This window comes from Carica papaya, chromosome 1 (genome assembly GCF_054855325.1).
Source record: "Carica papaya isolate Zhongbai chromosome 1, ASM5485532v1, whole genome shotgun sequence".
NCBI classification, from domain to species: Eukaryota; Viridiplantae; Streptophyta; class Magnoliopsida; order Brassicales; family Caricaceae; genus Carica; species Carica papaya.
This window is the reverse complement of record NC_142309.1, coordinates 305609-322987: the sequence shown is the minus strand read 5'-3', so window position 1 is coordinate 322987 and position 17379 is coordinate 305609. Positions and strand designations below refer to the sequence as shown.

Here is a 17379-nt window from a genome sequence, read left to right as displayed (position 1 = left end):
CAGTAGATTATGTTTTTGATTATCAAAATGTGAATGTTGTATCAAAAGAAAGGAAATCAAATAAGAATGTTATCATGCTCAACCAGGATAAAGACTGAAAAGTGGGACCATTGACAGCCATAAGGACTGAATCGTGCGACCATTGAAATTTCAAAAACAACTTGCTGGTGAATCACTTTAAGAAAGAAAAAAACAAGAGTATCTTCTTTTTATTCCTCTGTAGTTGCTAGTTGTTTGATATTTTCCCTTGCAACGATTCATCAGTCATGGTTTCACATGACAGCTATCTCTAGAAAGCCAAATGTCACTTCCCTGCATATCTGATTCATTCCAAGACACTACTTGCACCATTTGCAGGGAAGTAATGTATGGTTCAAATTGAGGAAAGCAAACAAAGTAAATGAGGGGCAACTGATAGGAGTTTGCTTCACGAGAAATCCATGTAGGAGCCCTGCTTTGTAACAGCAATAGAAGAGGATAAGAAACCCTGCTTTGTAAAGGAATTTCATGGATAGTGGTGAATTTGAAAAAAAAAAGACCTGGAAACCCTTTTTTACCTCCATTTGAAACTCCAAGATTTTAAACACTAAATGCCCATTTAGTTAACCACTTTACCTCAAAATGCACTCAAAAATCCCAATGTAAACAGTGTTTAAGAGATTTCTAGCGACCTTCCACAGCCCTTAAATATACAATTAAACATCACAATCCACAATTCAAGACACTTTGTGATAAAATTGGACAATCAAAGAGTGCTTTCACAAAAACACCGGACAGGAATGACATCACAATCATCAACCACATTTAGGACATTAGTATGCTACAGAACTACCATAACCAAATGAACCAGCTAAACTATTATAAATTTACCAGTTTGAAGAATTTGCCAGTTTGAGGATCATAATTTTGAGAATCATAGAATGAAAGAATGCATTGAATCAATTAATAATGGTTGCAAGCTAAAAAACATCAAAACATTCAATGGAACTATCCATGCATGTTGTGCTTCTGTGAGAACAAAATTACAAAATTATTAGCACATTATCTATATGTCCTGACAATATTATCTATCCTTTGCCGTAAGATGATCAATACATAAGCAACAAATGAGGCTCAAAGATGATCAATACATAAGCATTTCATCTTAATGAGATTCATGTTTACAGTTATAATTTTCTTGTCGAAGAAAAAGAATCACTTTGTTATATCAAGCAGATTGTTCAATATAAAAATTTTGCCAATGCAAGTTTGATATGTCATTAATTATTTGGTGAACAGCATGTTATCATGCAGAATTACCACGAGGAGCGTATTAACAATAAAACAAAATTTAAAGTAGTAACTCTTACTTCTCCCAGTGTTTTTAAGGTATATGACAAGGTGCGAAGAGCAGCAATTTTCATGGATGGACTAGCATCTGGAGACTGAAGCTGCAATTGTTTTAAGAAAGAACCTGACTTCATTAATTGTACCATGGTAGAAGCTATCAGAAAATCAAGGAGAACAGCAACTCAAAAACAAATAAAGCCTACTGTGAGTCACTTAGCAGACCTGCTTTCCTAGGACCACAGAGAAGCTCCTTTGAGTAGGTTCCAACATTTGATCGGTGACACCTACTCGTAAGATGTAGAGAACGCATGCCTTCAAGAAATTAGGTGAGACATTCAGTGGGTTCCAATATAGCAACACATATGAGATAACTAAAGTGTAAAAAAGGCAAATCAAGGGAAACTACATTAACTGCATTCTTTAATATGTAAGAAGATTTATTGAAGTCCGCCATTAGTATATTTCTGAGATCAAGGAAATGTTAAAGATGAAATTTTTCAGATTCTAAGCATTAACCTAAATAGCACAAGTATGTCAAGAGAGTTCTCAAGAGAGGGGATGCTAATACAAGACTATATCATTGCGTAAGCCTACCATGAGACAAGTGACAAGACACGATTTGGGTTATCGCACATTACAGAAACCCTAGGTGACAAGACACGATTCGGTATATGAAATTAAAGCATATTATTAGTATTAAGTCTATTTGTTAGGAATGGTTGATATATAGTTTATTGTATATTACAACCCTACATATACAGGTTTTCTTGAAAAAAAAAAAAAAGAAACAAACAATTAATTACAAAAGGTGTAATTCACCATTATACTCTTTATTTACATAAGCTCACCCAAGCACACAATTCTTCCCTAAGCAATCCCGCCATAACCCAATTGATACTTAGTAGGCTGTACATCAGGGTCCAAATATTAAAAACCATTTGACACTAAAAAAGAATGTGATTACAGGATTGCCTCCAACATTTTTTAAGAATTGTAAACTAATCAATGTCAAGAAGGAAAATTCTCAGAATGATTTTACTCAAAACACATGGTTATGTGAGTCCACAGCTTCCAATTGATCTGGTCCTAAACTAAATCATTGGGTCAACTCAATGAGTCAACTCAAACCAGAAACTCACTGAATCAATTCACTAAGTCAACTAGAACTACAAACTCACTAAGTCAACTAAGATCAGGAACAGGAACTCAATTCTACACATGGGCACGGCAGGAGCAGCAGGCCATTCGTTTGTGACTACTATTCGCCGCGAGCATCGATCTACAGAAAGTATTGTACCTGAGTCTGTTATCTGCGTCTGCTCAGAGCAGAGGCAAGTGCAAGTGGTGCGCAGAGGACTGAGGTGTGCGACCAAGAGAGTTGCACAACGGCTAGGGTTGTGCCTGAACAAAGATTCCATTGGTCAACAGAGACCGCATGAGCAGAGACCAAGCTCACATTTGCTAGAGAGAGCAACGTCACGCATCCGCGAAAGGGATGATATTTGTGGTGCAGCTATATTTGTTCACAGTGTGGTTCCATCTGGATGTGCAGCTGGAGGTGACCATGGATGAGGGATGCTCAGATGATGGCCACTAGGGTTGCACGTCTGGGCGGATTGTGTGACTGCATTTAGGGTTTTGTGTGGCTGGGCTGGGCAAACTAGATCTGCCGATTTTGGTGGATATGACGAGCTACGATGTCAGCTTGTGGTGGAGGTAGTCAATCTGTGGTGGCCGACGGCGAGGGTTGTGGTGGCTGGCAATGAAGGCTGACTCTTTTAGGATTTTTTATTTTGGTAATAAAGGCCAAGTAAGATTTTGTAAAAAAAATATAAGATTTTTAGTTTAAAACTCTGATACCACGACAAGAATCATTTATATATATTTTATTAATATTACAACACTATACATATAGGTTTTCTAAGTATAAAAGCAAATAGACAATTAATTATGAATGGTGTAGTTCATCCTTATATCCTTTGGTCTAATTTACCATTTCCTGAACATTATCCATAACTGCAATCCAAAAGAGAACTTTTATCTTCTAGGGAGCCTTCAACCACTCCACTTTATTTGGAATAGATTGTTGTTTTGAGTGTTGCCTTAGGTTAAGGCACGTGGTTTGCATCCCGGAGTTCCCTTAGCTACTTTGTAAGGAGGTAGGCTTCCTACTGTTAAAGAGAATTTCTCTGTGTTTATTTTTCATTTTAAGCAAACTTTACTAAATTCATTCTCCATTTCTTTCTAATAATAACAATACTTCTTTCATATATGTGTCTATAGCAGTTGGAAGAAGAGTTATAACCAGGTTATATTTTACTCATATACCCACAAAAGTTTTTGGATGCAAAATAGTCTATATCTCTGGAGTTGGGCCTGTTCCCAAAGGAAAGGCTCTTTTACTGATTTGAGGAAATCGAAAAACATCCCTAAGATGGAAAATCAATTAACAGTTAAAAGGAAAATATCTTAATCTACTACCTTAAATATTGAAAGTGAAGTTGTGAGATTATATGTGTGCCCCAGATCCATTTGAGGGAGGAGAGTATTTGGTGTATGTGAGTACAGTATCAATAAATGAAATTGGAAATTTTTTTTCTTTTCAGTTTTTCAAATGTAAAACAGTAACATGGAACATTATTTTCTGTCCGTCCTGAATACAAAAGCAAAAAGAAAGTTCTGAAAATCCAAGTTCTTGTATGAATACCAGTGCATGGGCGTCAACTGATGTATCGCCGTGAAGCATACCAATAATATTCAAAGCATAGTTTTGGAGTTCACCATCTGGATGCAGATACTTAAGTCGAATGGCCTGCAAAATGCCATTGACGTAACTGAAAACTTAAAAAGAAAAAGAAATTGCGGCCAAATAATAAAGTAAATTGAATCAAATGTAGTTCCAAGCATAAGCATTAATGAATAGCAAACACGTGGAGGACCAACAATCAAATAATGGACGACCAACACCACAAATCATCATATATTCACAGGACACTAAAAAGCATGTCATCGTATACTCACAATAAAGATATCAACAAAACACGTTCATTACAAGCCATAGATGTTTTAAAATAGAGAACTGAGAACTTACATTCAAAAAAACATAGAGAATTGAGAACAAGGCAAGATCTGGCAATTACATAGCTTGTATATATCATAGCAAAGTATACCCCACAAACAATATTTTATCATCCTAAGCAACTCCAGTAACACATAAGAATATAAGCCATTGCCAAAACACGTTCATTACAAGCCATAGATGTTTTAAAATAGAGAACTGAGAACTTACATTCAAAAAAACATAGAGAACTGAGAACAAGGCAAGATCTGGCAATTACATAGCTTGTATATATCATAGCAAAATATACCCCACAAACAATATTTTATCATCCTAAGCAACTCCAGTAACACATAAGAATATAAGCCATTGCCAAAACGCGTTCATTACAAGCCATAGATGTTTTAAAATAGAGAACTGAGAACTTACATTCAAAAAAACATAGAGAACTGAGAACAAGGCAAGATCTGGCAATTACATAGCTTGTATATATCATAGCAAAATATACCCCACAAACAATATTTTATCATCCTAAGCAACTCCAGTAACACATAAGAATATAAGCCATTGCCAAAACACATCAAATCATCAATTCCAAAACATCCCACATCTGTTTTCTCGTAATATTCACCCTTAACAGAGATCATAAAGCTCCTCAATTACATGATAGAGTTCTATGAGGGGGGGCAATAAAGGGCTTGAAGTAATAATTTTCAAGCATCTACCTGTAAAAAGAATACCCAAGACAAAGCTAATCCATTTCGTATGTCTTTAGAACGAAATCCAATAGCTGCAAAATTAGAGCAATTCGTGAGAAGAAGGAAGTACCAACAGCATGCTGAACATAATCCTAGATATAGCACACAGAAAAGGGCATGTAGTCTCTCTCATATTTGTTAGGAATGACAACCAAGTGGATTCGAAAAATTACCAACTTAGGAGATGGTTGGGTATTCTTCTGCTCACATTTTCAATACATGTGTTACAAAATTTACATTTCTTCCAATTTCATCTTAAATTTCTTCCAATTTCATCATATGCATAAGTTCCATGAGATTTTCTAGACGAAAAAATAACTTTTATGCAACTAACTTTCAGGAATTCCAAAAGGCAAAGAGACAACTCTTTTTGGGGAGAAGGAGCACAGAGGATAGATAAGTAGAAGAGTGCAACTTCTGAGCTCGTATGTTCCTTATTCACATACATTAAATATCGTAGAGAACATGACAATGAAAAAATTTTCAAGAAAACCTCAAGCACTGATTGATGTAGGACAAGCAAGATTAAAACTAGATAGTTTGGCAAAAGAAAATATTCAACTTATCATGTCCAGAAAAATATTTTTGGCACCAAGCAGTAAATGAAGAAGATAAGTGAAATTACAATATGAACTCATGATATTTTGCAGTTAGTTTCTTTATGGGGATAATTTACCCTCCGGCGTTCTCTCAATAGAATCTTTTCTTTTTTAATTCAAAAAATAATAGGAGCCTCCAACTCCAACTGAGGAGACCCATCAAGCTATAAAAGATGCTACCTCTTGTGAAGGGCAAAGCTACATGCTTCTCTAGTCCACCTTCTAGTTTCTTTGCTGGAGGAAAAGGGCCTTTTCCCCTTGGTTTAAGCTAATAAGAGAAAATCACGTTTCTGAGATTGCTGTAAAGGTTAACGTAAAACAAGAGCCGAAGAAAAAAAAAGATTGTAAAAAAGAAATTCTTGTACTTGTGCTTCAGGATTCATTCCAAGAGCAAGCAGTGAGCCCAAAGCCTCAGCAAATGCATCTCGAACAGATGATACAGAATCCTCAAGGGCCTAGTTAGCAGCAAAAATAAAACATAAGTGCTTATGATTATAATATAAGAATCTCAAAGTTGAACCAAATGGTACAAAAGTGACTTTTAGAAAAACAAATCTGCCTTGACACAATAAGAAGCTAGGTTATCAAGTTCTCCAACTCCAAGACCAGGTCCTCCAATGTCTGCAAAAGCCTTCAGACACCGTGCAGCAGCAATCCTAACCATAAATGATTTGTCTCCAATGGCAAACCGTGTGATGAGACGGAATGCCTCTGCATATGCAGGAGCTGCAGCCATACCACCAGAGCCCTCCAAAGCATTCTGGAGCATTAGAAGAGCTTGTTGCCTCACAAATTCCTGATAATCACAAGATAAAGAATCAAAATTAAAAACAAAAACTGAAATGAAGGAATATAACCACTGATACAGAAAGTTAATGCATCAATGATCAACCAAAATCCTCCTCCTAAGACAGGAAAGACCCTTATAACAGAGGGGTTCAGTGACCGTTTTTTTTTTTTTTTTTGAGACAAGGTGAAGCTAGGACTTGAACATGTTGATGGGTTACGTAATAGGAATGCGATGTCATAAATCTAGGGAGGGAAATATACTGACCCACAACCCTTCAACTATTCTCTTTCTAAATGACCCGGAGATGGACAAAAGAACAGGGGAAAGCTGCTTCAGACAGTTCTTTTCAACTAATATACACTGCCAAGTCCAAAGAAATAAGAAAGAGACCTTACTCCCTATTCCCAAGGACCAACTTCAAGTTGAGGTATGGGAAAGCTGTTTTCCTGACTATGAGGCCATCAAACACCACTAGAAAAAATCCAAACGATCAAGATGACTCTAGTCCTCAAGCTCTATATAAAAATTCTTCAAAAAAAAGTCTTTGACTGCAACTTTTTATTTTTATTTTTTATATAAACGAGTTATTAAAAATAGGAGGAGCCTGTTTCGAAGGAGAGAAATAGAAGAGTATTTGAGGGGGTAGACATGGATAAGGGTTTTGATATTCTAAAAAATAGATGGATGAAGACCCTAGAGTTTTTGTTGCTGGGTCATCCAAAGGAGGTCTTGGAGTCAGTTCTGTTAGGCTAATGATTGAGTTAATTCTGATTTTTTGCAAAAGGAAATGATGAGGAAAGGTTTTGGTTTGGATAGAGGAGATGAATTTCAAGTTGTTTGTCTTCTATGTTCTTTGTTGGGTTAATGAATGGTAAGTCTATATCCTGGTTTTGGGGGCAAAAAGGATCAATACTGGAGGATTTCTCTCCCTTGTCCCACTTAAACTCGTTGTAGATGTTTTTAATCGCATATTATCTTGTGGCACTTAATAGAGTGGTGTTAGGAGGCGACTATATAAAATTCAGACAAATGAAAAATAAAATTCAAACCAACAAGAGTGGTTTTGTATAATGGTTACTCTCTTAGTACTGGAGAGAAATTAGAGAACCTTATTCACATTTTATTTTCTCTTGGTAACATGTACAGCTTCCTTTATATACAGGTGGCATCCTAATGTCCTGATCATACTATATTATTCTTTTTCTCAAAAGAAAGATACAATTCTTGCTGCACACGGAGGAATAAAGGACTTCAAAATGCTAAAGTTTTCACTTCCCACAGCAGGCATAAAAACACAGATGTAAAAAAGTGCATGTTAGATGAAATACCTCATTGAACTTCATAAGTTTTGATGCAATGTTTGTTGTCTCAAGCAACCCAGACGTAATTCGTCTACCAAAGTGACGATATAACTCCCCCAAGCACTGTGCAGCACCTACATAAATTGCACTGAATAGTCAAAACCCGGAAAAAAAAAAAAGGAGAAAATCAAGGTTCTGCATAAGGATAAAACAGTAAAGCTACCCCTTAGCAACTTTCATTTCTTCATCCCACTAACAACAACTCTTATACATGGATAGCAAATTGGCAGCATTCAAATGCACACCAAATATGAAACCAAAGAATATCGAATCAAATGCTACATTTTCAAAAAAGGTTCTCTTTAGTCTATTTGCATGAAATTGAAATGTCTAAACTAATGCAGCATTTTCTACGTCTTTTTAAAAGAAACAGAAATATTATCAGAAACACAGGGAAAATTAAAACGGGGAAGGACTAGACATCCTCCAAACAAGATAGGACAAACAAAAAGTACAAAAGCATAGTCTAATTCCCTCAAGCGCCTAGGACATTGATTTTTTGGTACATTAATTCCCTGAACATGGCATCAAATCTCTAACTTTACTAGCAAGGGTATCCACCTCAACATTGCAGATGATTAAAAAATCTAACTCCATGGAGCTCTCCAGGTATTCAGGGTCAAATTGGGAATTAGAAGTCTCTTCAATCACTTTTGTCTTTAAAAGAAAAAGAGGAGAGTTTTATTAACAAGGAGCAAGGAGATCCAATCCAAATACAAACAACTTTACACATCATTCAAAATTTCAACCAAATCCCCTAAATTCTCGACAAAATTAAAAGGATAATCCTTAATCCAAAAACAAAAGTGTGGAACAAAAACTAGAAGATTACTAATCCTTACTTCACTTATTGGCAAACACACAACTGCAAAATCAAAACGATAAACTGCATTGAAAATTAAAAAAGAATGGTATTTTCAGTGTCAGCTCTCTCTACTCTTTTCTGATCGGTCATAAGTTTAATAAAAAATATTCTTTCCCTTCAAAAATCATTTGAAAATCGGGTGCCCCCCCAAGTATTGCTTTTTTTGCTTGAGAAGCTGGAAAAGGGAAAATCCTCACAATAGACAATTTGATGAAAAGATGGCATACTACTATCAACAGGTGTTTCTTATGTAAGAGATCTCTTAAATCATGTAATCATCTACTCTTGCAATGTCAAACATCTCACAAACTCTGGAGCATGATACTCGGCCTTCTGGGGATCTCTTGGATAATGGCAGATTTTGTTTATTCCGTACTTCTGGCATGGGAAGGTCTGAGTAGTAACAAAGCGCTTAAATTAATCTCTCTTACCATTTTCTAGGTTATTTGGAAGGAGATAAACAACAAGCCTTTTGAGGGGGTTGAAATAAAAGAAGAGAAGATGTATTAATGTGAGGTGCTAAGGGAGCACCACTTATTTACAAAAAAATTACATGTCAATTAGTATATTTACAATAGAATCTAGATTTTCAAAACATTTTACATTATGCCCTAAAACAGTAGAGACAAAATAATGAAACCATTTATCTTTGATGCTATTAAAATTTTGTTCAAGTCCCTCAAAAGCCCTGTTGTTTATTCCGTACTTCTGGCATGGGAAGGTCTGAGTAGTAACAAAGCGCTCTTACCATTTTCTGAGTTATTTGGAAGGAGATTAACAACAGGGCTTTTGAGGGACTTGAACAAGATTTTAATAGCATCAAAGATAAATGGTTTCATTATTTTATCTCTACTGTTTTAGAGCATAATATAAAATATTTTGAAAATCTAGATTCTATTGTAGATATGCTAATTGACATGTAAATTTTTTGTAAACAAGTGGTGCTCCCTTAGTACTTCACATTAATACATCTTCTCTTCTTTTATTTCAAAAAAAAAAAGTGTACAACAATAAGTCTTTGGGCCTACTAAAAGATATTTGATACCCTCAAAATATCAATGAGATCCCCTAAATTCTCGACAAAATTTAAAGGATAACCTCTAATCAAAAAACAAGAGTCTGGAACAATAAGTAGTTAAACCTATTAAAAGAAGAATATTAAGTACCCTCAAAAGTTCTCTTTTTTCTCTCCTTCGAAATAACCCAAAAGGTCTAAGGAGATAACCGATATGATCTTCTTATTGTTTATCACCTTGGATGCCTAGCCAACCCCAAATTTCATCAGCCACTTACCCTGCTATTACTCAAGTAACACCCAAGAGTCCACATGTACCAAATCCGAAAAGAGAAATGTGCTATCACAAAAAGTGACTCAGTGTTTCAGCCGCTCTCTTGCAAAAAAATAACACCTGTTCACTATGATTTTCCCTTTTTTCTAAGGTATCAGTCGTGCAAATAAGTTCTTAAAAACATTATATTTTACCATCTTTGGTTAAATAACACTAATTCCATGAAATATTTTTTTGAAGCAAAGAAGTATGTTAAAAGTAGAAAAAGAAATTACAATTTGGGAGATAAGCTAACCTCCAGGCTAAAAACAGAAAAATTCCCTTTGTAGTGTAAATAAATGAATCTCCCTCAGTAAACTGCATGGTCTGCTCCAAACAGAGGCAAAGCATGCCAACCTTTTCAAATAATTATCCACCAAATGATATCATTGCTTATGAGCCTCACAGTTTATTTCCAACAAAAGGACCTATAAGGCCATGAGAATAGACCCTCGTGAAAGCACCAAATGCTCCTTATTCCTTCAGAGACCGCATAAAGAAGTAGAAATTCAAATCTCCCAGTTTGGGGGGCAGCCCCAATATGCTCCAAGCAAGGAACACAATCTAATCCAACCCTCCTCTTGTATCTCTATCTCGTTTTTTTCAATCTATAAAAAAATTGAGAGGGAAACGTCAAAAATAACAACTTTCCTTTCTTCAATATTTTCAAAACACGTAAAAGACTTATTTTTGTTTATTCTTACAAATTCACTCCACCACTTACCCACCTAACAACCATATGACCATTTCTTTGATCAACAAACAATTTCTCAACAGCAACAACAGTTTCAATTTCATTAGCATCGTCCAAGTGTAACGCGAAGGCCTTGACAACCATATGAACATTTACTTGATCAACCAACAATTTTCTCAAAAGCAGTAAGAGTTTCAATTTTATTAGAATCATCCAAGTGTAACGGGAAGGCCTATGTACAGAACTCATTACAACTCATAAGAACGTAATACAATTTCTACAAGAACATCCAACTGATTGATCCTACATGTTGTCTTGATATTGAAAAAAGAGCATCATAATCATGCTGATTATGCTAATTAGTAACAACCAGCTTTGACTAAATGATTCCAACATCAAGAGATCCAGTATTTCCATTATTTTTTACACCAATAAAATTAAAATATTTATGGTTAAGTTAAATGAGTGTGTGTCTATGCATGCATGTGAAAAAAAATATCTTGTGAAAAGATTATCTAAATATCTAGAGAAAAAGTATCTAATTTAAGACTAACCGGCAACTCTCTGAGGATCACTCCGCTTTCCATCAGAAAGGAACCCTTGGAGACTGCTCACTCTAGAGTAAATGGAAATGCTATCTCCCTTTGATATTATCCTTGCCATTGCTAATGAGGCCAAATGACGTATAGGACGCCGAGCACCAAGAGTAATTAGAGAATATAAGGCATCCTCACATTTCCTTTGCCACAACAAAATAGATTCCTGAGATATAAAGTTTGATCAACTGTCAACAACTTACCCTTGCTAAGGAAAAATGTACAGAACCAAGAAAAATATAATTCCCTCCTGGAGCATAAATAGTAGAAGAGAAAGCTTCTTCCTACAATATAATAAATTTTAAAACTCTATTAACTTCAGATCAAATGTTAAAAAGTATTTGTGGAGGCTGTTAATGAGTTTCATAAGTCCAATCAACTAACTCCAAGCCAAATGGTTCTCCTTTGAGAACCACATAAAAGGGGTTCCTGTATCACCAGAAAGTTTCTAGATGATAGAAGAGGCATGATATCTGAGAAAGTAAAAACCAGCCAAACCAACCCATTGGAAACTAAGGAAAAGCAAAAAAAGTTTCTCCTCTGACAAGAGAAATAATCAAAAAGCTTTTTTAAAGAAACAAATCAGTAACATATCATCCAATCTCAACTTTCAGAAGCAGCGCTGAATCAAATGAAGCAAAACTGTACTGTCTAAGAATATGTGTGTAAGCTTCCATCAGGAAGCACAAGAACACACCCTCCAGAAACAAGCTACTTGTTAAGGAAATCATGATAGCATAACATAATTCGACCGCTAAACCAAAGTTGTAAAGGCGGCACCGAGTTAAAGCATCACTAGTTTGAAAAATATATAACTAATCAATTCTTATCAAGCCAAACAAAAAACAACTAAACTAAACCACCAAAACGGAATTGAACGTTTCAGATGAAAGAAAATAAATAGAAATGGAGATTTGTGAGTAAGTGAGTGTCGACCTTGGGCTCTTCATCAATGGCGGAAATAAGATCGGATAGGAGATCGAAGCAGAGAAGAGGATCGGGGGATTGCTGCGATGCGGAGGCGACTATCGACTCCAATTGCGCAACCAAAACGCCGAACCGCGATAACGGCACATTCTCTCTCACGTAGTTCCTTGCCATTTAAACTGAAGAATGGAACAAACTAAACGGGAGAAGAGACGAAGAAGAAGAAAATGTCGAGGAAATTAACATAGAAAACGAGTTCAGTGGAGACAGATTTTGAAGATCAAACAAGAAACCAAAGAACTGAAACTAGGTTTTAAGAGAAACATGGAGTCCAAACAGGCGAGATTATGGATCTCGATTTCTGAGATCGGAAAGCACCAACGGCTTCCTTGGGGCCGCAGACTGGCCTTGCCGTTGCGAAGCCTTCTTTTTTATTTTATTTTTCGCTTTTGCATTTTTCACTTGAATTTTTGTCATATTAAAATTTTATATCACCTTGAATAGTTAATGTATTGAAAATTTAATTCAATAATGTAATAAAGTTGCCCTGAATAAATTATATTAAATTTTAATAAATGTATTATATTTTTAAAAAAAAAATAATATATAATTATTATTTAATTTTTTACGTAATTATAATAATTTAAAAATACCATTTAACCTAAGTTTTATTCAAAACAAAAAAACAGAATTAAGTCAATGAAATTTATTATGTTATACAAAAATTATTTATTTTTAAAAATTAAATAGAAAACATTCTAATTTAAAAATTACTACTATATCAAATTTACAAACTACAATATTTTATTTTACACCACTTTCAACTATGTTAAAAATTTTGTTTTTTTTTTGTTATTTTATAGTTTATTATTAATAGCCAATATACATTCACCAATAATTTATATTTAAAATATATAAAAAAAATTAAATATTTAAAAATTATTGTTTAATTTATTTTCTGTTGATTTTATCAACTATATATTATATTTTTATTATAATTTATATATTTTTTTACATTTTATTGTCTTTTTTTATGAAAAACTAACGTGTTAGTTCTTAAATTTTGGTCACATAATAAAATGCAATTTTAAAAGTATTTTTTATTATATTGTAGTTCAAAAATTCTCTATATTATTTTAAATTGATTGCATCGCTTAGTTTAAAAAAAAATGAACTCATTTTTCTCTTAATCCCATGTCCACATGTAAAAGGTACGCGAAAAACAAAACTTAATTTTAATAGTGTATAAAATTTACTAATACGTGAACGTTGAACAAATTGTCTTAGAGTAATGACCTAAAGAAAGATGAACAATAAACATCTATAACATCGCCTCCAGTAAGTCATAAAGCATCTTAGATATTTGGTATAAAATATGCATACGTTTACAACTTGATTTGAAAATCAATGCCTCAAAAAATCTAAAGAGATTGTAAGTACATGTTGTCTATAAATAAAATTTAGAACTCATTTTTCTTTCTTCTCGTTTGCTTTTATTCTCAATTCTCTTCAAAACCAGTAGCCTTTTTTTATATAAAAAAAAATTGAACAACTGAATTAACATTCATATTTATTTTACCCGAATTGATATATTACTTTAATTATTAAGTTTTATTATCTCACCTATATGTTGTCTATTCATAAAATTTATTCATTATATGAATTTCTATCACAATCCCGAAATTATTATCTTTCTATCGTTTCAAGTCTTAATTCTTTAATTAATTTTTTTTTATAATTGTCTCTATTATTTTTTATTTTAAAGTTAAAAAATAACTTGAAAATCTCCCGAAGCTCTTTCTACTTCTCTTACAAAGTCATCCCTTTATCTATTATTTTATGTTGTTTTTATAAAGTAAACTAAATTTAAGAACTCCAATTTCGTTATTAATCCTTATTACTATTCTCTTTCTTAAATAACGCACAATAACTAAAGAGGAAATTCATTTGAAATTTTGCACTTATCCCTTCATCTATCTTTTTTATTTGGCGACAAGCTAGTTACATGAAGAGACTAATAATTTATTGATATCTGCTTTTGCCTTACCGATCTAACTTCTATAATTTAACTAAAAACGTTGATATAAATAGATAAAATTTGTTTGACAATATTGTGAGCGAAAAATGTATCATTTTTTCAGTAGTTCGAGAAGTTCAAATAGTAAAAATGACTACAAATTAAATTTTATGTCGTTACAAAAGAACTCGTAAGATTAAAAAAAAAACATTAATTTCTTATTTCTACTCAATATAAAAGTTAGAATATAAATCTTAACAATATATATATATATATATATATTATATATATGTTCTTTCGTGCTTTCTGTCAAAAGAAAAGTTTGGGTTGATAAGATTTATTGTTTTGACTGTTTATACCATTATAATATTGGAAAAAATTAACTATTTTTATAAATTCATTAAAAAAATATACATAACTCATCAGAAAATAATAAAAATTCACTGTATAAACTATTCTGCTGCATCAAAAGATACATTCCTTTTTCGTAGATGCTCAAAAGACCAAAGGGATACTCTAATTATTCATTTTTTTTGGGACCAATATGCTCTGAATGGACCACCCTCTGGCCTCTGGTATATCTGTGAACTGTGCTTCTAAGTTAAGAGCGACCAAGTAACATATATACACATATATATATTTTTTTGGGTTAAGATATATACATATATCTGATCAAAGAAAAAAGTGACAGGTGTATATGTGTGTGTGTGTATATATATACATCTCGATATTGCTTCAGTCAAAAGCAAATCTAGCTAGATACTATATATCTTTTAACATGAGGTCATCAAGTAATTCTGTATATCCATATTTTACAATATATGTATATTAAATAACATATCTTGTTTCTGGTTTATAATACTTTATGAACTAGACCATACAGAATCAGTCATAGCACAAATTCATAAGAATGGTATGAGGAAACGCATGTTCCTACTGGAATGATCATCCAATCAAGAAAAATATTAGTTACTTAATTGTATAGTTTGTGAGAGCACAATATAACTATGCATACGCATTCCAAATCAAATATAATATATTTATTTGTATGTAAAAATGAAGTTACATGAACAAATTACATTATTAATCCCCTATTATCATTTATTGGTTGATGAAAGCATTGAGATGAGACATCATTTCCTGGATCCTAAGTTGAGAGAACTGAGAATTATGGAGAACCTGAAATGCATGGCCAACTCCTTTATGCACCACCGTCTGAACCCTTTTACCAGCACCAATCAACAAGCTGCAGAAATCTAAATTCCTGTCCTTTAGGATATCCATCTCTGATATGCACACCATTGTCGATGGAAGTCTTAATTCACGCAGTTTGGCTACACCATTTGCTCGAGGGTTACACCACGGATGGTCTCGGTTAGCCACTAGTGGCAACGAAAGCCGCCAGTACGTGTCGGAGGTCGACAAGGTAAGAGCTGAATTCACAGGTTGAATGCTGTGTTTTTCAGATCCCATCCTGGTTTCTCCTCCAAAGAAAGGCTGGATCAGTATTATGCCCTTGAGATAATAAGGTTTGATTATATCATGTGTGGATCCTAGCTTCATGGTTACGTTATAGGCTATATTGGCACCAGCACTATCTCCGGCTAAAAATAAGCTAGAGAAATTGCATTTACTTAACCAAAATTTTTCACTAGAGACATGATTTAGAGCTTGGTGTTTTAACCACATAAGGGCATTGAAACCATCATCGTAGGCAGCAGGAAGCCGATGTTCGGGGGCTAAACGATAGTTTATTGACATGATTACGCAGCGAGCTTTCGAAGCTAGATTGGCTAAGAACTCATGGTAACAACTCCAAGCCGCGGAGCCAACACAAAATCCTCCTCCATGAAAATAAACAAGCAGAGGCATCAGCTGCTTGTCGGCTCCGCAATCTGGGACATAAATACGCGCCCATAAATTGGTGAATTTGTCAATAAAAACATCTCTTGCTGTCACATTAGAATGATTTAATGTAGCCGTGCAAGGAACGTTAGAGACAATTGGAGACCTCTCAACGTGTCCATCGTTGTAAACTCTGATAAGACCTTCAATTTCTTCAACAATAACTCCGTTTTGGTGATTGTTAATCTTGTTACTTTGTTGGAGATTAAGCCTTGGATCGACAAAAATGGTCGTCATTGATCTTCTGCTTCTCATACAAGAAAAGAAGTCGAATGTTAATGTAAGTTTAGGGTTTTGTCCACTATGCCTTGAGGGATATGCTTATTATATGGAGTGAAAGTGTATATATAGGCCGAAAAAAAAGATGCAATTAGAAATACAAGGAAGCTACTTGACAAGTGGGAACTGAATATATATATATATATATATATATATATTATTCAGGAAAGTTGGAAGCTAGTATACTGTAGTATATCACATTAAACTGTTCAATAACCCTTATCTGAAATTTGCCGCAGAATTCGATAAAGTTGAGCAAATTTATGTGCGCCATTAGAAAATGAACTTTTCTTTTTCTTTTTCTTTTTCTTCCCAAATTTTGAGGTTGAGGCTCCTGTAGATCAACTTGGCTGATAATGCTAAACATGAAAAGTCCACACTGTGAACTTAATGTTATATACATATATGTATATATATATATATATAGTTCTGAAAGAATAAACAGGGAAAATCTCTTGAAGAAATACTGAAGAATATTAAAAGTCCATTATGAGTTGACCTTTTCCTAGCTTGTGAATCCTTAAAATATAATTGTTCACGTTATCTTTTCTTTTAACCATGCCATAGACATATAGATATATGTTCCCCGAAACAAAGAGAATATTAAAGATTTTTCTTCCCATTAGGAAGATCACCTTGGTGGATAGGGTTAAGATAGTAGATACGTAGTTGCTTCTTTATTATCTGTTTCTATTATAAACCTATCTCCTCTGCTTTTTGCCCATGTTTTCCTTTTCTTTCTAATTTTAGTTATACGTATCTATATATATATATTCTTTCTTTTTTATTTAGAGACACTGATTTTAGATAACTTCCATGTCCGGCTTAAATGCAGATGATTTTTAGTAATTGCTTTTTGTGATAAACTTGATA

At 33.9% G+C, this 17379-nt stretch overlaps 2 protein-coding genes across 4 annotated transcripts in view; both read right to left on the bottom strand.

Moving 5' to 3' along the window:
• SWEETIE (HEAT repeat-containing protein) overlaps positions 1 to 12770 on the bottom strand; it is a 58577-nt gene extending 45807 nt beyond the window's left edge. Inside the window, exons 1-10 of one of the 2 annotated variants that reach the window (XM_088210538.1) lie at positions 12315 to 12770; positions 11337 to 11544; positions 7863 to 7969; positions 6304 to 6540; positions 6110 to 6199; positions 5925 to 6012; positions 5113 to 5177; positions 4037 to 4141; positions 1552 to 1641; positions 1350 to 1430 (exon numbers count right to left, since the gene is read on the bottom strand). In XM_088210538.1, the coding sequence (XP_088066664.1) occupies positions 1350 to 1430; positions 1552 to 1641; positions 4037 to 4141; positions 5113 to 5177; positions 5925 to 6012; positions 6110 to 6199; positions 6304 to 6540; positions 7863 to 7969; positions 11337 to 11544; positions 12315 to 12479 (1236 nt within the window). In that variant the 5' untranslated portion in view covers positions 12480 to 12770. The remainder of the gene's footprint in view (positions 1 to 1349; positions 1431 to 1551; positions 1642 to 4036; positions 4142 to 5112; positions 5178 to 5924; positions 6013 to 6109; positions 6200 to 6303; positions 6541 to 7862; positions 7970 to 11336; positions 11545 to 12314) is intronic. The other variant, XM_088210533.1, reaches the window with a different exon arrangement.
• A 2570-nt stretch (positions 12771 to 15340) lies between these two features.
• Positions 15341 to 17059, bottom strand: CXE17 (carboxyesterase 17). 2 transcript variants are annotated; one of them, XM_022032266.2, is made up of 2 exons: positions 16334 to 17059; positions 15341 to 16217 (listed from the first exon to the last, which is right to left on the bottom strand). In XM_022032266.2, exons 1-2 carry the CDS (start codon positions 16347 to 16349, stop codon positions 15424 to 15426), a joined length of 810 nt encoding a protein of 269 aa, XP_021887958.1. In that variant the 5' UTR covers positions 16350 to 17059; the 3' UTR covers positions 15341 to 15423. The 2 variants fall into 2 exon arrangements, with proteins under 2 accessions (XP_021887958.1, XP_088066650.1); XM_088210524.1 differs by having other exon boundaries at positions 15341 to 17059.
• Between the last annotated feature and the right edge of the window lie 320 nt (positions 17060 to 17379).